Source organism: Cheilinus undulatus, linkage group 5 (genome assembly GCF_018320785.1).
Source record: "Cheilinus undulatus linkage group 5, ASM1832078v1, whole genome shotgun sequence".
Classification (NCBI taxonomy): domain Eukaryota; kingdom Metazoa; phylum Chordata; class Actinopteri; order Labriformes; family Labridae; genus Cheilinus; species Cheilinus undulatus.
Genome location: NC_054869.1, coordinates 40,755,431 through 40,783,329, shown reverse-complemented (window position 1 = coordinate 40,783,329; position 27,899 = coordinate 40,755,431). Strand labels below are relative to the sequence as shown.

The following is a 27,899-nucleotide window of genomic DNA, read 5'->3' as shown; positions in this document are numbered from 1 at the left end:
TACTGGGGTCTATATTCTTCAGCTTCTGTCCCTGTTAACAGAAATAAACATTGTTTTTTTTTTCTAAATTTCATGTTTTACACATTTCTTTTGCTTTCACCCCACAGACAGGTAATCAAACAGGATACTTTCAATGACCACAGTCACTTTCAGAAGCTGCCCAGCTTAGATGCTCCAAGGAAAAAACCAAACTTCGCCTGCTGCAACTGATCAAATTTGTCAGAACAGGACACCGACATTGTCTTCATGTAAACTCAGCACAAGTGGAAAAAGGACTACACATGAAGAAACCTGACAAAAGAAACTAAAATCCCTGCAGAAAAAAAAATCAACATGGCAATACCAAATGAAAATGTTGGGACCACAGCAGAACAAGTCTTCAGGAGCTCCATTTCTCTGTTTATCAAGGTTATTTAAACATGTGTTTCTGCTACTTTGTATTTATGAGACTGTCTAGCATGGGCTTTTCTAATGCTATCATACATATTTGCACCAGATCCTTCCACATAATTCAGAATGAATGGAGAAGTTGCCCGGGCTGGTATAGTCAGGTAGAAGTTGTCCAGGCTGGTACTGTCAGGTAGAAGTTGCCCAGCTGTCAGGTTAAGTAAGTTTTGAATGAACTGCTGAAAAGAAAAGTCATTATTGAAAATGAAGTGAGAATGTGGCAGACGGATCTGAACAGTTTAATTCTCTAATTCTCTGCCCTGTGAATTTCAGCTTCCTCTGTTAAAGGTATGACATCTGGCCCTTTTATTGTCAATATAGACAAATGTAAGTGCAACACTTTCTATTGATGAGGTTTTGACAGCTTTGAGCTGAATAGTTTTGCCTCCATGTTGACATTTCTTATATAGCTATGGATATTTTTAATGCCCCACTATCTCTCACTGTCTTTGTAAATCAAGCTAACAAGTTTTGTTAAGGAGGAAAGTGAAAGAAAATCAAGGAAACAGTCCTGTCAGACACTCCTGATAACTTGTCATCTCCCTCTTCCCTTGTTCCTCGCCCATCTCAACTAAGTGACAGAGAAAAACAGTGATGGGTCAGCGGAGGAAAATGTTGCTCTCACCTCTTCTCCTCTGCATTATTCTCTTGCTGCCAAGATAGTATAGCGAGAATCAGTGTTATCAAGCTGATTTTGTCACTGATATGCCCTCGTGTTACATGAAGTTAGGAAACAGTGTCAGTTTCTACACACCATCGTTGTAGATAAAGCTGACATCATAAGTCCTGCACCTTCTTGATTTGATTGGCCAGTGAGAGAAGTGGCACAGACGAATGTAGCACTGTTCCAAAAGTTTAACACTTTCCAACAGAGCTTTGTGTGCATGAAAACAACAAAAAAGCAATTGATGCTGTGGCCGTTTTTATGCTCACAATGCTGGACTCTAGAGTTGCTCTGATTCCTATACCAGCATCGAATGTACGTCCGATACTGCTGAGAATGTGGGGATTGGTATTGAGTAGATGTGTTTATGCACCAATCCAATGCAATTCTGCTTTAGCCATGCTATATGTTAGCATTAGAAACCAGAGATTGATTCTTCTTTCACTGCTCAAAAACACTGCACACATAAACTACTGTTTTAAGAGCAGTGAAGAAGAACCAATGAAAAAAGGAAAGGACCCACTGTAGCAAAGGTTGGAGGCAACATGACTTTCATTATTCTCTGTATTTGTTAAAAACCCTTCCAGACCAGCATTTCCAGATATGACAAGAAGTGACATAGGTTATTTAAGTTAAATAACTTTTGAACCATAAATCATAGCCTTGTACTCTCCTCTTGAAGCTAGCATTTGCACTGTTTCATTGATACTATCCATGAGATCATCAATTGCTGCTAGCTTGAATGCTAACGTCATGCTCTGTCAAACTGTGCATGCTTAAACACGCAGATGATTATGGAGATGGCCTAAATAGAGCATAATGGAGAAAAAGCCTTTGATGTAACCCCATGTGTCGTTATTTTAACATCTAGCAGTAAAACTCACAATTATTAGCAGAATAAACAACTTTAAGCCTCACAGCTGTGCATTACGATGGGCAAAAATGCCAGTTTTCCACAGCACAGACTACCAGAGAGTTTACACCATCATCAGATCGGTACTCCATATTGGCTGATACCCAACGCTCTGGTATCTGAATCGGGATGGAAATAATGGTATTGGACCATCCTGACTGGACTGTTGGTTTTGGATTGAAAATGCGAACCACCACAAAACAACAGCAGCTTTGTATACTGGTCCAAAATACGGTATCACATGTTCAAATATACCCAAATCAGATGACGTTCATTGTTGTGTCATCACTTTTTAAGGAAAGCGAGAATACTCTAGATTTGTTGTTCTCAGCTCTGTGTTCACACTGACAGGACATCTTGTTTAGTCGCTTATCATATGTTTAAATGTAGCAGTTATAAATGATTTATCATTTTAAGTGTCGGTTTTAAAGCGCCTCTGCAGTACGTTGGTGGACGCACAGGAAACAAGCCTCCACAACACAGAATGTCAAACTAAAAGCAAGTGGACTAGATGGACTGCCGATGTGAGGTCAGTGAGAAATGATGTAAGAGCTGTTTGCTTCTGTAATGAACCCTGGTGCAATATGGTGGACTTTATGATAGTATCACACATTTATTATCTATTTTATTACCCCTACAGTGTTACAGTGGTTTTCAAGTGACTTCCCAATGACTGTTTTCTATGGTCGTGTATCTTTTTGGCACCAAGACCTTCAATAATTGCATGATCTGTTTTAAGTCATGAAAACTGGAAGAGCATTAAGAAGAGGAATTTTCATTACAGTATATGACTGTCATTCATTTGAAATGTGATCTTGAGTGTTTCTTTCCTAAAGATAGTAGCATGTTATCAGCCTGATGAAGAATAGTGTCTCATTTTGTCATTATCTTCATATGAACTGCTTGTTTTATTGAGAAACAGTATGAGCATCCCTTTTTCAGCTGTTCAGTTTCTCATGTCTGTACTTCAGTATGATGACAGGCTCTCACCCTCCTATGAGCGTGTCGATTATACACAGTATAAACACTACATGTGTTAATCATGATCAAAAGTAACTATATCTGAGCATACGGAAACCTCTGAGATGTATTTTCAGACCCTGCATGGGTCACAGCTGTACTTGTGATGTGACTTAGAGTAACTTAATGTGACTTTCAGAACCCTCACTGTTCTTATCGGTCTTGTGTTTTGTGTAACTACGTCTCTGTCCATTTCAAAAATGACTTTCACAATAAAACTATAGTGTTTAAGGAACAGTGTTGCCATGAAACTGTGATTGTGACAGGGGAGATATGGATGGTTGTTTTTGTTTATGATAGGTGCCAATTATTATTATTATTATTATTATTATAATTCATTTTATACATCAAATACTACTACTAAAACACACACACACAAAGGTATGTTTGATCCAAAGGCAGCCAAGCCAATCTGTTTCTAAGTCACCACAGAAATAACCTGTGGATTCTCAAAAACAGTGTTTCAGCAGTAAGGAAAAGCAACTGTTGCACTGCCAGCTGATTAAATCTAATTTATACGTCCACACAACCTTCCTAAAAGTTTAAGGCAGTTAGGAAACAAAAGGGGACGGTTTATGCCTCATTATTTGCAGATGTGCTGATGTTTGTGAAAGGCCAATACTGGTGTTAACGTGTAAGTGAACCCCCAGCTCAGAGCTAACTCCGCCCACCTCTGTAAATCAAAAATTGCACTGAAAGTGAGCAGTTTGGTACTTAGAGGAGGGAGGGGAAAAGGACAGGGTTTTCCAGATGAGGCGGGAGTGACAGTGATGTCCCCTTGTCAGAAAGAGACACAGACAGAGTCCCATAGCCTTACTGCCCCATAGTGATCCTTTGAGGTGGAGGATTTTTCCCCTCCAGATTCCCCTGAAGCCGGCTTTAGCGTGGTGGTGGAGAAGAGTTCTGTGTCTATTCTTTACTCTGTTTATTCATAATTTCTTAACCTGAACGCAGCTTCTGTCATTCCGTGTTTTACGTGGAGGTTCAGACTTTAGGAGGAATTGGACGTGCATGTTGTGGGTGCAGGTGGGAGGGAGGGATGACATACACGCACCCGCAGGTGTTCATGGTTAGGAAATAAGGGGGAATGGGCAGGTAGGGTGTTAGCTGTCCAACGCAGGACTCTATCTCTACATCCTGTCTGTTAAGAGCCATGTGAACGAGGAAAAAGAAAACCTGTTTTCTCTCAACGTCTTGCTGGGCTCCCAGTGTGCGTGTGCTGGGGGCGCGTATGGAAAGAGAGACAGGGAGCGGCGAGGTGAGGCTGGACGGTTTCACGAACAAGGGGCGCAGAAGTTAGAGGAGTGCAGGAGTTGATGATCTGTTACATTGATGGACTTATTAGAAATGTTCAGGGCTTGTGACAGTGCCCCCCTCACCGTGGCGCCCTAGGCAACCGCCTACATCGCCTATGCCCAGAAACGGCCCTGTTTGTGTGTGAGGAGGAAGGGGGAGGGGTTGTTGAGGTGCTACAGAAGGGAGAGGAGGCAGGGCGGATGTACAAAACAAACTGTGTTCAAGTGGCACTGGATCATTTACACGATATTATCATATGCACATTTTTAACATGATATTGAAATTTTATTTTTTAATACCATGATTATCATCAATACCAGTATACCCTGACAGCCCTAAACACGCCTAACATGAGGAAAAGAAATGCTTAAAATGTGTCCCACAGAAGATGTAATGGCAACAACAGCCCACACACACACACACAAGCACACACAGCATACACGTGTCAAGCTAGCTCTCTCTCACTCTGATTTAAAGGCTAAATTAACAAGAAAAAGTCACTAATTTCATCTGCTGTACATATATTTATAACAAACTATTTTTAACAGTTAGTTCAAAGTGAGAACTTTTATATTTATGCTTTATAAACCAGCAACAGTGGATACATACCTCTCCCAGTCGAGCTCTTAGCAGACTGGCGAGAGGGCGGAAGTGACACGATATACCCCCTTACTGCCAGCAGAGGGCGTCATAATGATACTAATACAGAACTTAAAAATAATTTAATAAAACAGAAGATTTTGGTGAAATTAACTCTCAAAACACCAACAAAACATTCAAAATACCCCCCAAAATAAAAAGACAATATTTTTATCCAGTATAATTTTCCCTATCTGTTACATCAGCAGTGGTCCTTGACATGCAGTTTTCTTGATGTTCCTCTGCAATGACCTTTTCATTCTCAAAGTTATCCGACTAACCCGGACAGGGTCTTACCCTAGACCACAAACCTGGATGGCAGTGTTGGTGTCTTCAGAGTGAAGTAGCTTTGACCTCTCTAGTCCAATCTGGCATTTTTGGTTTATCAGCATAATTAGACATTAACTGTGTTTGTATGTGTAAAGAATGTAAAAAGTCCAGTTAAAACCAGCAAAACAAAAGTGACAACACTGCACACCAGCAGTGTTAATTTTGGCAGCTATTTTTAACTTTAGTCTTTGTTTTAGTCTTTAAAAGAAACGCATTTTAGTTTTAGTCACATTTTAGTCATTTCTACCCTTTCTTATTTTAGTCTAGTTTTAGTCCATAAAAACTCCTCATATTTTATTTAGTCTTTACTTTTAGTCCAAGCATTTATTTTCTTGTCTAAATCTTGTACCAAATCTTGGCAGCGTGTTCTCTGCACTCTAGTTTTAGTCATCTTGACAAAAACTTAACCTACTTTTTGTCCATTTTAGTCATCACAGATCTATTTTTCTTAGTATTAGTCTAGTTTTTGACATGGAAAAAAAAGTTTGTCGACGAACAATTTTAGTCATAGTTTTAGTCGACGAAATTAACACTGCACCAGTGACTTCAAACAGCCGAAAAACTGGTGCACAGTGTGATGTCACAAGCTCAAAACTTCTAAGTCTACACATAAATGCTGTTAACAGAGTTTATCGAAATCTTTTTCCCAAGAAAGTGAGTTGGCAACTACCTAAGACACAGTTTTTACTTGCATGTAACGCCAAAACGCACAGATAAACCTGTTTCCAAACAAACACGCCTACTTGTGGCTAGGCCTAATACTCAAACAATCTGCCCCCCAGGACGAAGAAACAAAAGAGTCAGATCAATAAATCTGATAATCCAGCTGCTTTCAAAGACTCTCCTGTTAGCCATACTCCCCAAGCGTCTGCAAGTGTCTCCGAGCAGAGCTGGTTTGAATAAATGCAACATATGTCAGGGATACTGCAGTCTGATTGTGTGTGTGTGTGCGCGTTTGTGTGTATTTTAGCGTGTTTAGAGTTGGCACGGGTCCTTGTCTCCACCTCCCATCTGTTTACATTGTCATGTGCTTGATGAGGCGAGACCACTCATTTGTCAAACAACATGTGGGGTAGCGTAGGTGGGGATGGGATGTGTGGGGAGTAGCAGATGAGTGTGTGTGTGTGTGTGGGTGGGGGGGGTAACGGGGGATAATTAGATAAGAGAACTGTGTAGCAGGAAGGTTAATGACAGTAATGAATATATTAGTGTAGAGGAGCAAGAGCAGCTTCTCGTTACTGTTCTGCTTCTGCAGGTTCAGGAAAGGTCAAACGTTACAAAACACTAAAACAATTTCACAGACAAATTTGTGGCTACGGAGTTTTGTCAAAATGTACAGATTAGGACTGTCAGTATTTTTGCATTAAACATGATTAATTAAGGTTGATAATTAGTGAATTAATTTTGTTTAATCACGATTAATTGCAGGCTTCATTGTCCCTTTCCACTGCAATTTCTCCCTGCAGCCAACTCTCCTTGAAAAAACCCTCACAGACAAACAAGTGGACCACTCAAAGGTCATCTGCACCTTGTGTTATTAAACATTTACCTTTTACTGTTCCTTTGTTACCTTTTCAGACCATAACAAATTCCTTTTTCTGTAGTTAAGTTCATGGTATTATCCTCACCCTGAGTTTCTTATTTTCTTAAATAAAGCCAGGTCTGTACCCAAACAGGAAGTCAATTTCCCTCAGTTTCAAACAGCAAAGAAAACATTATGAAACAGCAACAGTCCTAGTATTGCCTGAACAGTTACCACCCTTTTTTGTTTCATGGATGAATTTGTCATAATGAGGGATAAAAGCTGTTAAAAGGGTCCCTCCAGGTTTGTGTGGCAAGTGATCCCAGAAAGCTCTGAAAGTAGCTCATAGTGTTAACCCAAAAGTCCACTTTTAATGGCCTGTCTCTTTAATTATGTGAAATTCATCCATGAAATAAAAACATCAGTTTAATGTTCGGTAAAAACACATTTGGCATGTAGTTTCCTGAACAGAGTCCTTCAAAACAGCAGTTAAAGAGACAGCAGCAAAAACACATTTCAGACGGAGGTTAAAATAAGGGTTTTTCAGGACGCCAGTGTGAGAAACATGAGGAGGTTTTTAAGCTGTAAACCATGTAAGGCTACTACGTGAGTATCCGAGAGATGGTGTAAAGCCTTGAAAAAAGGCATAATACCCCCTCTTTAAATAGAACCTGTCTGACAAAGTGAAGTAGGCGAAAAACATCTCAAAAGCTACACGTGCCGTCATCTACAGAAATTTAAGAACAGATGAGAAACAAAGACATTGACATCTATCAGTCTTGAAAGGGTTACAAAGCCATTTTTAATGCTTTTGGACTCCAGTTAACCACCATGAGAGCCATTATCCACAATTGGAGAAAACAGAGGTGAACCTTGCCAGGAGTACTGGCCTGCCAAAAAGACACCAAGAGCGCATCAACAACTCATCCAGAGGTCATAAAAAACCCAGAACAACATCTAAGGACCTGAAGGCCTCACTTGACTCAGTTAAGGTCAGTGTTCATGATTTAACATCAGAAAGATACTTGGCAAAAATGGCGTCCATGGGAGAGCTCCAAGGCCAAAACCACTGCTGACAAAAAAGAACACACAAACTGATGTTCCCCAAGACTTTTAGGGAAATATTCTGTGGACTTACGAGACAACAGTTGAACTTTTTGGAAGGTGTGCATCCTGTTACATCTGGGGTGAGACTAACATTTCATGAAAAGAATATCAGACCAACAATCGAGCGTGGTGGTGGTGTGGGACAATGATCAAAATCACACCAGCAAGTCCACCCCTTAATGGCTCAAAAAAAAAAAAAAAACAGATGAACATTTTGGAGTCAAAGTTCGGACTTAGATCCAACTGAGACACTGTGGTATGACCTAAAACAGACCGTTCATGCTGGAAAACCTCCAAAGTGTCTAAATTACAACAATTCTGCAAAGAACAGTGGGCCGAAATTCCTCTACAGACTTACTGGCAAATAGCACAAATGTTTGCTTGCAGTAGTTACTGCCATAGGTGGCACAACCAGTTATTGATTTAAGGGCCAATTACTTTTTTACATAGGGCCAGGTATGTTTGGATGGCTTTTCCTTAATAAAAGAAATCATTACTTAAAATCTGCATTTCGTTTTAACTCTGGTTATATTTGTCAAACATTAAAATTTGTTGGATGATCCTAAACAATGAAGTGGGACAAAAATGCAAAAAAAAAAAAGCAAAAGAAAAAAAAAAATCAGGAACAATACTGTACATAATTTACAAAACTTCCTGGTGCAGCCTGGTGAGCACAGCCATAGTGATTTTTTGTTGATCCAAAACAAAAGCTTATTTTTCAATGCTGCAGTTAGTGCATTTTCACATAAAATCTCCTATTTAAAAAATCAAGTGGCATCAAAAAATAACAGTGAAACAGTTTAAATCAACTTGTTCACTGAAGCTTAAATTAATTTAAATCCTTGGGGCTCCTCCTTCAATCCTCATCAATCAGTCTTTGAAACTTTTACATACACACCACACTGAGAGAAGGAGTGGGTGGGGTGCGGATGGGGGGTCCCTGATTGAGAGAGCAGGGTGTCACCATCTGGAAAGATCAAAGGTCAGAAAATGGGACCACTGGTCACTCTGATGACATCTGGACTGGCAGACTGTCTGTCCAAATCCACCGCCATGTCAGACACACGCCACACATACACACACGCTAACACACACACATCCACACAGTCTGTCAGACTGTTTGTCATGTCTGGTTTTGACAATACCATCAAAGATACAGGGATGTCTGCCAATCCGGCTCATGCTGTGTGCACGTTCGCTGTGTTGGGGGGTGTGGGGCTCAGTAGATTTGCTGAGTGTGCAGCAGTATCATTAGCTGTTAGTTTGAAGTTTTTTTTTAAAAGATGTTCAGTTCTGTCCTTTTAAATCAAGGCTGAAAACTGTTAACAGCTATACTACCACAGTTCTTTATTTTTAAACCTATTTTACTCTAATACTGTGCTGCTACTTTTAGTCTTCTCATATTTTAGCCTCTGTTTAATCTCTCCCTTTAGTTTTGTACAAGCTCTTGATAGGTATTTTAAATAGAAGTCTGTGTGTACTGATGGTATGGTTGCCAGGTGTGCAAAGCCTGTGAGAATTCTGAATAGACATAATCAAAAGAATAAAATGTGCAAAATGTGGTGGATTTACATGAGGTAGAAAGATAATTTAAGCAAGTTTAGATTAATATGCCTGAGGAGAGGTATTTTACAGTGAGTTTTCTTACAGTATTTAAGGTACAGTAAAGCAGTAAAGTGACAGTGCAGGATATTTTACCTTGAACAGGGCTAAGGTGCTTGTGAGATTAAAGTTATATTTTCTGCGACTCTTAAGCTTTAATTAGAGTGGGGAAAGAAGAAACTGTTCCTGTGTTGGATTGTTTTTGGCGTGCAGTGCCCTTTAACTCCTACTAGAAAGGACTAGTTTAATCACTTTGTGTAAGGGGGGTGTACAGTGATGTTACCTAACCCTGGATCCTGGATGGAAGAAGGGTCGGTCCTGATAATTTGCTCTGCAGTCGTTGCTGTAGTAAACATGTACAGTATTAAATATTGTGGCTGGATAGCTCAGTGGTTTACATTGCCAACTCTGATAGAGGAGATTGGCTGTTTGAATCCTGGTCAGAGCATTTTGAGCATCCAGTGTGGGCCCTTGAGCAAGGTCCTTCGTGCCTTCAACACCTGTCCCAAATGTATGTCGCTTTAAATAAAAGCGTCTCCTAAATCAATGGTTCTCAACTGGTGGGTCGGGACCCAAAAGTGGGTCATGAAGCTCTTTCACGTGGGTCACGAAATGTGTGCCAGGGAAAAAATGTTACAAAAAAGTCTATTGCATTGAAGCCCTAAAGGGACATAAATACATGCATTCTATAGTCTTTCCTATGGTGATCAGTAAACTTCAGTGTTGGTCTCAAGATTTCAATTTATTTAATCTGCCAAGTTCTTTATTAGAAACATTTGAGTGGTTGAGATTTTTCAAAAGTTTGGGTCACTATTTCTCTTAAGGAGGCAGTGGTGGGTCCTAAATGACATTGGAACATTGTATTATTGGTATGAAATTGTTATTGGAAGATTTAAGCTTAAAACATAATTATTGGTATTGCAGATATGAACATTTCTGCCAAAATTTCCAACCAGTATTTTAGCTGTACAAATCTGCCTATATCAGCTGTAAATATTGGCCAAATAAACAAATAATTTAGTGGAGTGGTTAGTGGTTTGGTTGGACTATCTAATCTATGTCAGCTAAAGTTTTTTTCTTTACTCATTCTAATTTCTTACACTTTAAAGTCTGTTTGAAGGGCTGAAATTTGTCCGTTTTTTCATTCTGAAACTTGAAATTGTGCCCATAAAGGACTGAAGTTTAGGTTTGAACTACATTTAAGTATCAACATTGAAATTGGTATCAGCTATTAATATTTAGTAAATATTGGCAGATCGATACCTGCTCTGCCTGTGCATGATTGTGCATCAACATTTATAGCAGCTGAAGTAGCTGCACATTAAGTTTACCTTAGCGCCTACTATAGATACATCACTATCATTACATGTTGATTTATTTATTGACATTTCTGCGCTCTTAATGAACAAATTAATTATTTCTAATTTCAAAAAACAATGAAAAATGTACAAACATGAGCTTTAGTGAGTTGTGCACCTCATTGTTAACACCCTGAGCGTAATTCCCCCTGATGAGGCCAGAGGGCAGCAGCCTCATGTAAAACGGGATGGGTTTCAGTGTTAGTGTGTTAAATCTTGTCCTACAGCTTTATAAATAGTATGTAAAGCTTTTAAGTCTCAAATAAAGAAAAAGCCCTATTATTTAAATCTACATGAGAATGTAAAAGGTAATATCTAGGATTGAGAAGTAAAAATTTCATGTATTTCAAGCATCTCCCCAGAGAGCTGTTACAAGTAATGCACACTTAAAGCTGACTTTACAATACACAACTATGCAAAAATCATCATGAATAAAATCTTCACAATGCCTTCATATGGGTCTGTAATCTTGATTTGATGCCACCAGATAGAATTTGTAAGGCAAATAATAATATGTGGATTATTTTGGTACTATTATCTTTCACCAAATAAAATGAGATATATCTAAAAGTGCTTTTAGTGGGTTTTAGACAACAAAAGTTGCTTTTTGTTTGATTTAAGCATTGTATTAGTTTTATTTTAAGAGAGTAAACATGATGCCTTGTTTACTGTGTATAGTGTATAGAATTGTAACAAAATCAGATATTTAAACTCTGATATGAGATTTATAAAAGTGAAACTGTAAAGAAATGCATGTTTCGAAACCCCAGCAACAAAAGTAGAAATCTTTGGCCCCTGATATTGGGTTATCTCTTGTTATTATTCACAAAAAAATTGCAGGATAAAGCATGCAATCCTGCAAAATTTCACAAATACACTGGCAGTGCTACGTTACCAAAAGACTGCTGATGTATTTGGTCTATTTAAACACTGCTTTTTTTTCTTGCTTATAGCATGTTTGATTTAAAATATGACCAAAGTTTCAGAACTTTAAATGCCATTGATGGTTGAAATGACAGATATTGTGTCTTTTTAAAACAACTGTATCAAAAAGTGTCAAAGTATTGGTAATTTTGACTACATTCAAAGACTCTTTTGGATATGTAAGAATCTCAGTTTTGTTTTAAAAGAATGCAAACACGTTGCATGGTGGTTTATTAGGTTTCAGTAAATTTTAAATGGTTTCAGAGGACAGACATATAGGCCAAGCTGTGCTCCCGCTTCTGAGAACGTTATGAAACAGTAAAGCTATAGCAGGAAATATATTTAATGACAGCGGGGACGCTTCACTTCTCTTTATCTCAATGACCGCTCAGTTAGCTCTGCAGAAGGACGGGCGAGGATTAACGGCCGTTTTATAGTGTGTTAATCTGACAGATTAGCTTGATCAGGTTAATCGAGAACGTGTGTGAATGCCAGCATATATCTCTGAGTATTTTATCTTAGCTCCTTTCGAGAGCAGTTAAGGCCGTGTTCAAACTCACATGTATGTGGATGTCGATGGTGCTGATAAGTTGATATGACAGTAGCTGGCGAGTGATGGCGGGGGTTGCCAGGCTGGATTCTTCACAGTGTCTAAACTGTGTTTTCTTGATGTCTTGTCAATGATCTCCAGCTGCAGTCGATGTCTCTCTATAAACTGAATCCCCTCAGACCACACATCAGTACTCCTGATCGAGAAAGTGTCAAAGTGCAGCTTCAAAACAACATTTTGACCCCTAAAAATAAGATCCATAAGGTTTATCTGAGTCAGAGCACGAAAGACAGATTGTGTGCATTTACATTAATCTATCAGTGCTAGCAGTCCATCGACATCTGTGTGTTTGTGTGTGCGTGCACACTTAGCAGGCCCCCGCTGACATAATGACCCTCCCTGTCTCCACAACATTATAGAGATCTCGTCTAGAACCTGTATTGACATATCGACCACTTCTGTCGCGCACGAGAGCAGCCGATATCGACATGTTGTTCACTCGAGAATGTAACCTAGATTTGATTTACAGAGCAGCTGCCCTCCAGCTTATCACAAACAACGTAAGTTTGCTGAAGATAAACATCGGCAGAGGAGGTTTGTCCTTCTAACTGCAGAAAAATAAAAGAAATAAACTTTAAGTCCTTTTTCGAATATTTTCCTACTGTTATCTCTACTCCCTCCATAGCTGTGCTTCAGTTCAGTTTGATCTGGTTCTAAATTATTCATGTCTCAACAGTCCAAAGTAGGGAAAAGGCACAAAATAACAAATCTGTACCATCCTACTGTTTTGGCAAACTTCTGTTGTGGTACAAAGTGAACCAAAGCAGTGCTAAAAAGTTCAGCTGACTCACTGCAGTCTGTTGATATTTAGAAAATCACTGATACTTCCCATGCCATAGCGGTAACAATAGATAGCTATGCCATGTTTGGGACTGAGTTTAGAGGCAGTTTAATCAGCTTTTCCCCCTCATTTTGTCATAAACATGCTTTTAAACAAAAAATAATATATTATTTTTGCAAAAAGTAACCAATGGGGTACTAGTGAGCTTGAAATGAAAAGTAAGTTCAAGACAAGTCATAATGTGACTTTGCAAATGAGCTGGTTGTATTACTGTGTCGTGGTAGCATGCTGGAGTCTGACATTTTGCAGCAGCGCATCTCCATCATCTTGTTGAGACTTCTGCAGTTAATGCTTTAACTATGTGCCCTTTAAATTTCAGCAGTTCCTTTGTAAAAACATGGCTTTGTGAACTTTTATTGTTGTTATAATTCTTAGTATTATTATTATTTTATTTATCAAGTGATGCAAGACAGATCATAACAAGTGAAAGACCACACACAAGCAATACAATCAAGAATCAACAACATATGTTTCAAGTTAAAGGTGGATGAAGGTGGATGCATTGTCAGGCCTTCTTTGGAAAGGTATGAGCCTTTCTAAATCACGTCCAATCAATTTACCAAATGTGGACTCAAATCAGGGTGAAGAAACATCTCAGCACAGATCCAGAGAAATGGGAGGAGCCTGAGCCAAATTTAAAATGTTTCTGCAAAAGGGTCTGAATACCTCTGTGAATGTGATTTTTCAGTTTTTTTATTTTTCATAAATTTGCAATAAAAAAATATTACAATTCTATTTTTATTATGTCATTATTGGGTGCTGAGTGTAGATTAATGATGATAGAAATGTTTTGTTTTTTTACTTTGAAATCAGGTTGCAATATAAGAAAAATGAAAAAGTGAAGAGGGTCTTAATACTTTCTGAATGCACTGTACAGGGGTGTAGCTAGGGTTTTTTTCCCCCCAGAAAGAATGTTAAACAGGGCCCTGGCACTGTATATTCTCTGGCTCCAGAATGAATTATGAAATATGCAACAAATAGCTAAATTTGGTGACTGTTTCATTCAGGTACAACTGAAAATCTATCACCTGACTGCCTCCCTCCTTCTCTTTGCCTTATTAATGGGTGTGAAGAGTTGTTTTATATCCACTATGAATACAAGGGATGTGTGATAATTATCTGCCGGTATCGGAAATATTTAATATAATTTTATTATCCTGATAATAAAATTTTAACCACCAATAACAAAGATGCTCTTTATTACTCAGGGGACTACATGTTTACTTTGCTAGTGTGAGAGTTTTCAGTGTTTCTGAGGAGGATAACATGATTGTGTTTGTGAAACATGTTCCACAAAGACTCCAAAGAAAGGAAAAAAGTCCTTGAGTTTTCACACAATGGATCTTTTAAGTTGCACAAGTCGTCATCCTTACGACAAACGAAAACTGAATAGCAGTAGCTACTAGCATTAGCACTGCTAGCACATGGATCGAGCCAAAGGAATATGCTAGGCAGAGTTGGTGGGGCAAATTAGACTACGGTGTTTAGGATTACACTATGGAGGAGTGCCATGGTCTAGGTAATTGATGGGAAACACTGGAACCTGTAATGCTTGGTTCTAAAGCTTGGTATCAGCAACAATACCAGATACTAGTGTTGATATCTGTGCAGCCCTCAATGGGGCATCTTTGAAAATTAAATGGTCACTGGGGAGTAATGGCGAGAAAATATTCACGTTAAGGACACTGTTACTGTCTCTAAACGAGCTTCTCTGCACTCACATGGAAGTTGAGACTGCTGTTGACATGACGAGCTCTTCACAGCACAGATTTGTGTTTTATGCATTTTTATGTGGATGAAATGTTTGTGAGAATAAAATGTGTGGACGGGATCATTTTAGAAAATACCTGCCTATTTGTGGACACGACATAAAATATCTATTAGCCATTCAAACTTTTGTTTGCTGTATGTGATATTTCAACATAAAAAGCTTTAAAAACAAACACTAGCCATTATCAAGCAGAGACAAATTCAGTCTGATTCACCAACAGTGTCAGGACACAACAGCATCCTACCATCATTACACACATTCAAACACACAATCACACTGTGCTTCTGTATTTTGCCGCATGGTTTGGTGGCCTGCTGTTTTTCTGTACTCAATTACACCAAACATGAAACAATAGCTCATACAGACACACTCACACACCCATACACACAACACACTTATCAAGTGATTAACTGTCAAACTGCACAGCCAGAGTTCAGCAGAGGTCAGGATTGATTTACATAGACAGATGGAGAGCCCTATTAGAGGGAGTGAGTGTTCCAGCCCCACCCCCCTCTGATACAACCTCTACACACCCCCACACATATACACTTACATGCACACGCTCCCCTGTGGCCGTGCTCCGTGCAACTAGTTCATGTTACCATGGAGACGATAAGCTTGCTGTACATCATCATGATGGGGTCGCGGCACAGTGAAAGGTCAAAGGTCGTGGATGCCATGGTGTCTGTGTGTGTATCAGCGTGAGGACTGTCCTTAGGGGTAATTCCTGTGAGAACATCATGAGTTCAATGGAGCTTAAAAACGGCTTCAAACTGATTTTAGTGTCATTGAATCTGTTAGAGGTTGTATTTAAAGAGGCTGATGTGTTACAGTGAGCAGAGTAAAATACAGGAGAGCATCTGTATGTCTTTAAGTTTCACAATAAGGACAGAGCAGGGCTGGATTGGCAATCTAACATACCAGGCATTCTCCTGGTGAGCAGGCGCACTTTGAGGCCGGTAGTATAAAATAAAAATGTATTCAGCCTATAAAGCAGGAGCAGCAGCCCATTGCTTGTTTTTATTAGAATGATAGTTTACTGGTCCAGTCATGTCCCTAAAGGCTCATTTTTACTTTACACACGCATGAAAGTAGATCAGTGCGTTTTGAACTTTACACCCGTCAATACCCTCATACTGACATGCATCTAGCCTTAACCCTAACCCACATTGCAGTGGACACTGAAAAAATCCACTGGAGGTCATTTTCTCTCACCGAGCAACTTCGACGCTGCTCCATCCGTCTCATAGAGTGAAGAAAGAGCAGTCCATCCTCTGCTCAGTTTTGTTGAGCTAACATCATTGATATATTTGTATTTTCCAATAACGCACTCATTATTTGTTCATATTTCTACAGAAAATTCAATTGAGTCGTTTTAAATGAGTCTTCTTCACTGTGTTTGCTACTCTGGGTTGAACTGTTGGTCGCATTGCTCAACACTGCCCCACGATTGGAAGAAGTATTGCCACATTTGATCCGTATCCAGAAGCTTTGAGAGAATGGTAAAAAATGGGCAAAATGAAAAGTGTATGGACAGAAAGGTCTGTCGATATCCATATGCAGTTCAAACGAAGAACATAAATGAGCCTTAAGGGAGATACGTCCATGATACAGACATACGCCCGTCCCCACTCCAGCTTAGAATGTGAAACTTAAGTGTCTGAGGAATGTGAAATTTGAGCATGAAGACAATCCATGGGATTTGTAAAGAAACGTGTCATTTTAATAAACTTTTAAAAAAATAAAATACAATAATATTACTTAGAAAGTGTTTATGGGGTCACAAAGTAAAGTTAACAAGCCACTGCCATTTATTTAGTTTTGATGAGGAAACTAAAAAGTTACTTAAATTTTATTTTTTTATTCATCTCTGTATTTCTATTTTGTGGACCAGTAAACTCTTCTCAAGTAGCATTAATGTGTCCGAAGACACTGAAAAAATCAGGACATGATGTGCAGAGTTGAATGGTTAAGAGAGTACGACCACTTAATCCATCACCAGTTGAACCATGACACCAGTTGTAAGCATTATGCAAAATAAATGTTAAAAAGGTGATATGAGTTAAAAATTTCTGTCTGTTTTGTTATCTCTAATACTTAAAATAATGGTCTAGATTCATGTATTTTATGGCTTTTAAAATCGCATTTAGTTTTCGCAACAATTTAGAGGATTTTATGTTTTTGTAAATGGCCTCTTGTGACCCACCTTCAGTACTCTCCAGCCCACACTTTGGGCAGCACTGCTGTAGAGTTTGAGTCTAGAGCAGTGGTTCTCAACTGGTCCGGCTTCAGGACCCACCAGTCTGTCTTACCCCAGATCGTGACCCAAGTTTCCAAAAAAGTTTCCACAGTTTGGATTATGATTGGACCAAAACACCTGATATTAAAAAGAAAAGGAACACAACTTTTAATTTATAAACTTGGACAGTGGTTTGCACAGTCGATGTTGTGTTTTGTGTTGCACATCTGGCACTGCTAGCTTACCTGTGTCATCTCCACCTGTTGAGTTCACATGGGGCAGTGACGTTGTAATAGATAATACATTTTTATATTGGGCTGTGTACCTTCTAAAGCTTTCATTTTTTTAGTCTAACTGTTCCACCAACTTTGTTCAGGTTATTATCCATCTTTCTATCTTGGTTATCATTTTAACTGTCTTGGGTCAGAGGGCCTAACCACTGACAAGGTACACGCAAAACCAATGCAACAGTAATGGTTCTGGTCAGACAGCCCTCCCTGCATGACCAAGTGCAGAGAAAAAGAGACTAGGGATGCACTCGATTAATTGCTTAAACAGTTAAATTCATTTATCAAATTTGCCGGCGCAGGATTTACAAATCGGTTAAACAAATTACCCATCCTTTCTATAAACACAGGCTTGAAACCCCAGTTTATAATGCTCTTTTAAACGGTAACGAATCTCCGGCCACTAGAGGTCACTGTAGCTTCAGTCAATGGCCGCTGCCTTCCTGTCTGGCACTTCACGGATGTAAACACGAGAAGCTCAGTGGTGGCTTAGAGGTTAGCGTGTAGTAGGAGGGGCACAGTATCACAGTTTTTTAAAGTAGTAAATGGAAATAAAAGCGGTGTGTGGGCTGTCGAGGGTTAAACCTACGTGTAACTTCCACCCGAAGTGAAAAGGGCCACATATCAAAGCACAATATTAAGCTGTAAAGAGGAACGAAGGCTGGCGGCGCTAGCTTGTAATGTTAGCCATGCTGTAGAGAGTATATCAGGCTAATGTCACACCCGCTGACTATGACCCTGTGAGGAATTTGTCTCTTTTCTAAGGATTTTCTCCTCTTTAGTCTAGTCGGTTAAACAAAGCGTATATGAGCCTTTAGCCAAATACGGAAATAGATGCTCAGGAACATCCTTAAGAGAGATGCACACACCAAGAGAGGGGGGAAAATACAACTTGAACTCTAAACGCTTCTCTCTGTGTCCGTCAAATGAAGCCAGTTTAATGCCATTGTACTCCGGCCCTCCTGGCCTTAAAAGCCCACCGGGAATTCTCGCTGTTCTCCAGATTAGCCACTCTGGGCTTGCTAGAGTATGATCTGAAAAAGTGGTCTGAGAGTCGCCTTACCTTGCAGATGAATTTAGTTTCACTTTGGACTCAACATTTTGACTCAACCTGTCTCAACTCTAATTAATGATATAGTTCTGCTTGTTGATATTTGGTAGATTGTATAATTATTATAATTGTAACACTTAAATTGCTTTCAGGTATAGATTTCTTATTTCTTTCTGCTCATGACTGTTAATCTGATTTTGTTGACCTCATATTGTGAGTGGTAATATTGCTGTCGTACATGATTTGTCAGTATTTCTCTTTTTCAGCGTGAGCATCCTTTGCCTCTGCAGTAAATAAAGTGATGCTGATGTGATTCCCATGTGGTGCTCTGCTGTGAGTGTGTGTTTGTGTGTGTGCAGAGTAAGAGAGCAGAAGAGAGAGAGAGAGAGAGAGAGAGAGAGATAAATGCTGCTGTCGTGCTGTGCGGTGCGCTCCGTCACTTTGATAAATCTCACAGCGAGCTGACGACACCTGCTGACAGCACACTAAAATCTGATTGGCTGGAACAGCTCCAGGTCAGGGGGATACTAATGGATATGATGTGGACAACAATTCGCACACAGCAATGCACACACGCCAGATACACACAAGGACACACATGGGCAAATAGGTCACACACATGAAGAATATCATGCACACGCTCGTACAGTATTAGCCTCCTATCTGACTTTGTGTTTATCATTAGCAAGGCCATTTAAGCTAATGATGGAGGCCTCTCCCTGCCAATCAATTAGCTCATTACAAATTATTTTACCTAATGCAGCTGGGTTAATGTGAATGATTCCTGGTAGACAAATAGAGTGGAAATAATGAATCCTGGAGGCAGACGTGATTCAATTAAACAGCTGCATTTACATGAAATACACACAGGAAATACAAACTGTGTTAATGTAAATAAATAATGCCCTCTATAGATCTCCTCTTGTCCTTCTTAACCACCTATATACTGGAGTTGTGGTTCAAATAACCTTTAAACTTTATATGATTCTAGGAAAAAAACAATTTCATCAATACCTGTTTTAGTAGCATGGCAACAAAGTCCACTGTACCAAACAACACTGTCTCAAATTTAGGGATGCACACAGTTAGCTGGTTTAATGGCTACATCTGAATATCAAATTAGACATGGCAAAATTTACAAGCTGGTTTAACTAACAATGTATAAATTTAAAAAACACTGTCCTGAAATCTCAGTTGAATTTTAAACTTTAATGAACCTTGCCAGCACTGGAATATGCTGTAACTTCAGTTAATGCCGCTGCCTTCCAGCCAGAGCTCTCCCAACATCATTTCATCAGACTTAACCATGAGAAGCTTAGAGTTTAGCATGTCATAGGAACAGCATGGTATGGCAGTGTTTTGAACTAGAAAATAGAAATAAAGTTGTATGGAGGCTGCTGAAGGTTATAGAGGGTATGCACTGATGTCACTTTCAGCATGCGACAATGACTGCTTAGTTGGGCTGAGCGCTGTTGTTATTAAGCACAGTAAATGAGTGAAACATGATCTTTCCTCTCCAGGTTTAATGTCTGTAATAACAGCAACATATGGCAAGTGTGATCGCTGAGTCCAGTGTTGCAGTGATCCATCTTAAAACAGCTGTTTAAAGGTGTGTTTAATGGTGCATACTATTTAAACTTGGAACTCAGACATTTTCAACATACTTCATCAAAACTGAGTCCTAAACTCAAACTTCCGACTCGGAAAGTCAGAGCACCTTCAGTACTCTGACTTGCAGTCGTAGCAAATGAGACACATTCAACTCAGGTGTGATGTCATCTCCAGCTCCAACCTCAAAGGTAAATGGAGCACGGCATAACCAGTGACTCCCTAAAACGTACATCTGAGAGGTAGAAATGGGTTCATGTCATTAAAGACCTTGCCCAAGAGCACACTGGATACTGCCTTGACCAGGATTTGAACCCCAGTATTCTGCACCAAAGACAGGGATCCAAACGCCGAGTACGAGAAAAGGGGTAAAGCAAGTATGTGCCACATTCAAACACAAATGCTCCCCTTTGGTAAAACCCGCTGACTCAACCAGTTTCACTTGTTTAATTTGAAATCACTCTTAACTCAAATAAATCACACTGATTTCATCTATTTGTTATGAATAAAGATTAAAAACATGTGGAACTGAGTACAGTTCTATTGTTACTGTTACTAAGTAACAGATGCCTAGATTTGATTTTTTGCAGTGTATGCTAGGGCTGGGCAATTAATCGAAAATTAGATTAAATGGCAATATGGCCTGCTGCAATTTTAAAATTGCAAAAGGTGCAATATTTTGTCGACCTGAAATTTGTGTAAAAAAAAAAATACCAGTTTTAATTTTTTTTTTTTGCAGCAGCAGCAGCAGCAGCAGCAGCAGAGATGTTATGCATGACTTATTATGTAATCATTCAGGTCCCCTTTTTTTTAACAATCTACAAAAAATCCTATCTTCATTTTTGTACTTTTCCTTATTAAATATAAGAATGACAAAAACCCTTAAATGCAACAATTCATATCCAATTTGCAATACGAGTCAAAATCATCAGAATTAGATACTTTCAGAGAATTGATCAGCCCTTGTTTAGGAATATTAAAAAGTTAAGGAATAATTGCATATCAATTCGCAGTTGCAATATAGGGGGAAAAAAATCACAATTAGATTATTTTCCAAAGTTGTTCAGCCTTAGTGTACGCACTAACATACATCCTCTGATCTCTGTTTTGATTTATCATGTAGGTCAGGAAAGCACACTTTCTACCTGTTCCCTTTGTGCTTCCTCTGAGCATCACAGATCGGTCACCAAGCATTAAACATGGTCTGATTTTTTATTCGATTTGAGAGAAATCACTACTCATGGAGAAAGAGCTGGGGAGAAAAAAAGAGGAAGGATTTGAACAGAGAGAATACATCATGAGTGAAACATCAGTGAGAGTGGTGAGGAGATGGAGAAAGTCATGGTGTACTAGATGATGAAACGCCGCTGCAGCGTTCGACCTTTGAAGAGCTGGTGGAAAAATGTAGGGACAACTTCAAAAGAGCAGCATGAAATATACAACACCACAACCACCACACTGCTGCTGCTGGGGGAGCTTGTGCCTTTAGGTAGGGCTGGGAGAAGTGTTGAGATATCAATGTATTTTTAAACATGATAATGGTCTATGCTCAAAAAACTGACATGCCAATATATCGTCACATACCAATACCAGTATTTGTATTGATATAGATGATACAGAATCAGTACAGCTGAAAATGACAAGCCAGCAGTTATGAACTACACAAGAAAACACTATAGTGCAGTCAACAAAAAGCCAACAAGTGTCAGCAGACTCTAAACCACATGATGAAGCACACGCTTCCGATCAAAACAGACAAACATGAAAAGTCTATTGGCTCCCAGCAAGACAGAGGCTAAGACACTGGATTATTTCAGGTTTCTACAAATGCCAGAAAATCTGGAAGTTGATGGCGAGTCATGCAAGCTGTGCAAAAACAAGGTAAAATAGTGCAGCAACACCAATCTTCATCAATACATGATGAGACACCAGGCTAATTAGCTGTTAACTACAAAAGCTAAGCTTGCAGCCTGCTGGTTTTTCACATATAGCACTGAATGACACTGTGAAGTCAACATTTCTCTCAACTTTGAAACAGGATCAAAAGATCACAAGCAGCACTTTGAAGCTTTATTTGTAAAGATATAAATCTGTACAGCATGGCTGATAACAAAGGCTTCAGGCAGCTGCTTTAAGAGCATGAGTAACACAGTTTAATCCTCTCATCAGTTCATTACATAAACTACAGTGCCTAAACTGAATAGAGATGTAAAGCCAAAAGACATTCTTGCAAACACCAGTGGACTTAGAATCAAACCAGAAAATTATAGGTAAGAAAGAGGGCCATGTAAAGTTTAAAAGGTCTATGATACATTCAGTGATTACAAACAGAATATCTGATTTGCTTCCTGGATTTCTGAGGGCCTGAATAAAAGTGTTTTAAGTTGTAGGACTAATAAAAACTATGCTTTTGCTGTCATGTTCTTTAGCTAACTGACTTTAATTGTGCCTGATGTTTCTGCTGCAGGATATACAGTATGGTTGCTGGTGGTCCTGGTGCGCAAGCATATATGAGGTGGAATGAATTACGGCATCAGTGCAGTGTGGCTTTAGAGGAGATCAGTCTGTGACACTGCGACTGACAGTTCAGTTTTTGGGTCTGGTGTCTGTCACCTTCCTTTTGAAGTTCTCCCATAGATACTTTATAGGGTTCCAGTCCAGTGAGTTTGCTGGCCAATCAAGCACAGGAATATCATGATCATTTAACCAGCTTTTGGTACTTTTGGTGTTGGCAGGTGCCAAGTCCTGCTGAAAAAGGAAATTAGTATATCCATAAAGCTTGTCAGCAGAAGGAAGCATGAAGTGCTCTAAAAAAACAAAAAAAAAAAGATGCTCAGTACGGCAGGTTTGTGTGGGCAATGCTGAACGGACAGCGTCCAGGGTGTGAGGGATCCATCAGGATCTTGGAGGCCCGCTTGTGGAGACAACTCTGGTAGATGTCTTTAAGGGGAGGGAGGAGAGAGCCAACAACCCCCTCTAGTCCTACCGAAGTTGGGTGTCTGGTCCGCTGTGTGGAATGTCTTTGTGCAGCCAGGTCTCTGTTATTATCAAGACACAGTCGTACAAGCGGGGCTTAGAAATCCGCAGCCTTATATCTTCCATCTTGTTGGCGAGGGACCGGGAATTTTGCTTGGTACAGCAGGTTTGTGTGGGGCTGCTCTTAGCCTAGCCTGCAACCTTGCTTGTTTGCCCAGCTTTTGCTTTCCCACACAACACCGTCTCTCCCTCCTCCCCACTGGCTGTAGGTGTTGTGCTGCTTCCGTGTCCTACTCCTTTCAGTCTCTGAGCTCCCCATTCTCCAGGTAATCTCCATCCGGATAGGTGCAAACTCCAGGGGCACACTTCCTTTGCAGTAGTCAAAGAAGCAGTCTCTTATACACAGAATGTCAAATCTGCTAGTGATGGAGCGCTGCGCTGCTGCATCAGCATGCACTGCCACCATGCTACCTCAATAGGTAGCATACTGTAGTCTCCAGTTGATCAGGCAGTGTTCCGTGGCAATTACTGGTAGTTGTTGTCAGCTTTTAAGCTAGACAGGAGTTGTAGTTGAGACTGAGGTCTTCTTTTTCCTCTTTTTCTTGATGGAAATTTCCCATTCTTTCTCTCAAAGGTGTCCTGGATCCATCTTCTTTGTTGTCATAGGTTTCAACATATGTTGTCAACTTAATTGTGAAATAACACAACAAGTCCAAGATATAACTCAAGAGTGCATTTTTCTTGCTGCCAACTGCTCTGGTTGCCTGGTAACAGAGCGTTTAGGGTAGATGGTACTCTAAACTACCACTGACTGTGGAAACTTTAAACTGGACTTCAAGCATCTTTGATTCTGTACCTCTCTGATTCTCCTCCAGACCATGAAACCTTGATTTCCAAAAGAAATGCAAAATTTACTTTCATCTGAAAGAAGACCTTTGGACTACTGAGCAATGGTCCAGTTCTTTTCCTCCTCAGTTCAGGTGAGACACTCTGATGTCGTCTCTGGTCCAGGAGTGGCTTGACACAAGGAATGCGACAGTTGTAGCAAAATTCCTTGATACGTCTGAACTTGATGCCTCTTGATCAACTGACTCCAGCCTCAGTCCACTCTTTGTGAAGCTCCTCTAAGGTCTAAAGATGTGGTAGGCTGTTAAAATAGATGAGATTAGATGAAGAGCTTTTAAAATGCACCATTTGGGTCAAAGTAAGACAAGACAAACTATGTAGTAAGCACTGATAGCCTATTCAGTACAAGAGGATTTGTTTAAACATTTCTAAATAAGCGTTTCACCACACCTCTACAAAAAGAGATAAGATTTTTGGTCCATGTTGCCCAACCCTACCGCCAGGTATGCTGTTTTTTCCACCTGCTGTTTCTCAACACTTTGATATTTTCCTCCACATGTCAGATAAGAGTTGCTTCCCCAGAAGCCCCTGTGAAAAGCGAGCTGTTGGAATACAGATTGTTGTCTTCTCACCCTCCTGAACTTTGGCTTTTTTGAGGCTGTAGGTTTTTTTCTTTATCCGTTGTTTGGGAGAAAAATGACAGAATCAAACTCACTGCATGGCTCTTCTTTGTGTCTCCCTACCCTCTTTAAATCCATCTCTCCCTCCATCTCTTTCCCCGCTTCACATCCTTCACTTGCCCTATCTGTTATCACCCTAACGTCTCCTCCTCCCCCTGCACTGCTGTCCTCTCTCTCTTTCCGTCCATCTCGCTCTCTCTGTGTGAGTGTGATGCAGATGAGACAGTGATACATGATTTGCTGCGAGTCTCTCTGTCAGAGGACATCAGATCATCAACCACACACACACACAGAAGCAGGCTAACACACATAAATACACACAGGGCGAGGAGATAAGGGAGTCTTTGAAGGTGGAAATTAGTTTTGGCGCCTGGCTGCTCCTGTCTTGCAGGTCATGTGACTAAATCCTCCAGTCGCACCAACATAAACTGATAAGGCAGCTACTTTGAGTGTGTGTTAGAGAGTGTGTATTAGTGTGTTATGGCTGTATGACTGTGCACATTTACCTGTAGTGCATGCACTGAGCGATGTGTTTATGGATTCCATTTAGGCAGAGTTCGTCTCTTGTGGCGGGGCGAGGTAATTGGTGGCAGATAAACAGCGCTTAACACACACACACCCTCTCTGTCACACACGCAGTAATCAGAGGGGATTTACAATGTGTAGTTTGGAGCCTAATTGCTCTTCAGGTCCCTGTGAGAGTGCTGCCAAAGCCATTAGCCGCTGCTATTCTCAGAGTGTTCAGTGTGTGTTTGGTCTCTTGAGTGTGAGCGTGCACATCGCTCCACTGTGTTTATGCATGCTTGATGTGTGCATGCCTTTATTTGCTTCTCATTGGTGCGCGCGTGCCCGTAGCTTTAGTGTTTTTCTCGTCAGCTTGGCTTCCCTCCAAGCCTGAAGAGCTAATTGGAATTAGAATAACATTCCTCAAAGGCCGCTCGTTTAGTGCCGGCGCTGAGTGCTAACGACCAAGTAGCGGGTGAGAGGAAGGCGGGAGAGAGCGCCCTAACGATCGGCGCTAACAATGTTTTATTCTGATTTTTAATGAGGGGTAATCACTCAGCTGGAGAGGAAGAGCCGAGGAAAAAAACACAAGAGAAAGTGGAGGGAGGAGAGGAGTGAGGAAGAGAGGTGAGGAGGAAACAGTAATTATCTCCTCTCTGGGCTGTGAGTCACAGCCCGTCTTGCGGTTGCTCCCTGGGAAATTAGAGATGCGCACTAACCGCCTTTATTCAGAGTCAGAGCTACCTGTCAGCTCAATGAGAACAAAGCAGAGGCCTTTTTGTTCTATTATCAGGATATTTATGGGATCAAAAGCACAAACAGTGTGGCCCACACTTCAGTGGTGCAACAGAGGCTTCTTAAGCTGACATTAGAAAACCTAACATCAGTTCAAATAAAGATATATCAAATCATCATTGTTGTAATACTGGTAGTAAAGGCGTGAGCGGTGTCGGCCTTATGACATTGCTTAATATGAAGCAGCACTGGCCTTGCTGGGAATTCATGGCACCACCCCATTTACAGAGGCTGCAGTCCTCCAAGTGAGAGGCCTGGACTCAAGTCTAACCGGTGGCTTCTTGCCCTCAAGTCATTACCCACTCAGGACAGGTCAAGTATGGGAGCATATGCCGGTTCAGCACTTCCCCACGTCACCCTGGACTTCTCTGGCCTCCCGATAGCCATCATCTAGGCTAATGCCCCATTGCTCCGGGCATCCTCCAAGCTGACCCCTCCCAAGGAAAGCACACCAGGTGCACATAGAAGTGCAGCTGCTGCTCCTGTACTTTGCAGCTGACCCCTCCTGTCCTGCTCTCCTGAGCAGATCAGCATTAAACACGTGGTCTTACTAACGATACCCAAAAATGCACTGAAGGGAATTCATCACAAAGGAGCCCAGCCTGGGTCTCTGGCCATCAGTCAGTGTCTAGGCCTCACAAGAGTATAGTAAGACCAGGAGGACAAAGGACTAAAAGACTCAGACTTTCATCTGCATGCTCAGATAGCAATGCTCCATGCATGTGGCCAAGTCTGCAGTTGATCTCAGCCCAGCATTTAGCCATTTGATGGATTACCTTCCCAAGATAGAGGAACTGCTCCACAACTTCCGCATGCTCATCGTTCATAGACATATATTCGATGAGATCATCCAAGGCATCTCCAAAGCTTGGCTCTTTGTTTTGGCCCAGGAGACGTGCATTCCCAAAGGTTCAGCCATCTTGCTCAGCAGTCCCTGCTAGTACATCGACAGTCTCTGCAAGGATCATAGCATCATCAGCAAAGTCCAGCTCAGCGATCCGGACATCGCCAAACGACACTCAACAATTTGCTGCCCCAATTACCTGCCCCATTATCCAGTCCATACAGGTACTGAAGAGCATAGGAGCTAAGACATAGCCCTGCCTCACTGGGAAGAAGGCATATGTGGAGCCATGACACTTCACAGCACTCTCTGATGGGCAGACATCAGCTGGACAAGTGTACGTGGGATCCCACAGAGATCCAGAATCCTCCAGAGGGCATTCCTACTCACCGAGCCAAACACTTTTAAGAAGTCAACATAGGCTGCAAGCAACCCTCGAATCAAAAGCACTCAGGCACCATCCACACATAGACAAGTTTACAAGTATTTAAAAGTATTTTACTGTATCGACATTTCATTCACACAGAATCAACGTTTTGGGAGCCTGAAAACGCTCCTTTTGAAACCGGGTCCCAGAGTGAAAAATTCTGCATATGCCACCCATTTCATCTCCATGTAAAACCAAATGCATCTTTCCTGGAGCAATTATTGGCAACAAGATACATACAGCAATACAAGGATCCAGATACTGATATATTGCGATACTATGAGCAAGGGGATATATTGTAGGGGTGGGTAAAAATATCGATTAATTGATGCATCGCAATATTTCCCCCACCAATTCAATATCGATTCAGCAAATCCTCTGAATTGATTCACCTCCTGGCCAGTGGGGGTCGCTGTGCATGTGATTCGCATTGTATGGATGGAGGCTCCACTCAACCAAACAACAACCAACCATAACCATGTTATGTGAGGTTTATCACAATTTCCAAGAGGACAGAAATATTATTTAAGTTTACATGCACTTTACTTTTTCAGTGTTTATACAGAACTGCCATGTTTTTTACTTTTGTACTCCATAT

The 27,899-nt window shown here is 40.5% G+C and overlaps 1 protein-coding gene and 1 long non-coding RNA gene across 2 annotated transcripts in view; one reads left to right on the top strand and one right to left on the bottom strand.

Moving 5' to 3' along the window:
- Positions 1–484, top strand: part of rasef (RAS and EF-hand domain containing) — a 31,853-nt gene extending 31,369 nt beyond the window's left edge. Inside the window, exon 17 of the mRNA XM_041788052.1 lies at positions 108–484. Within this exon, the coding sequence (XP_041643986.1) occupies positions 108–210 (103 nt within the window). The 3' untranslated portion in view covers positions 211–484. The remainder of the gene's footprint in view (positions 1–107) is intronic.
- LOC121510129 overlaps positions 1–27,899 on the bottom strand; it is a 61,178-nt gene that overhangs the window by 26,449 nt on the left and 6,830 nt on the right. The window lies entirely within an intron of this gene.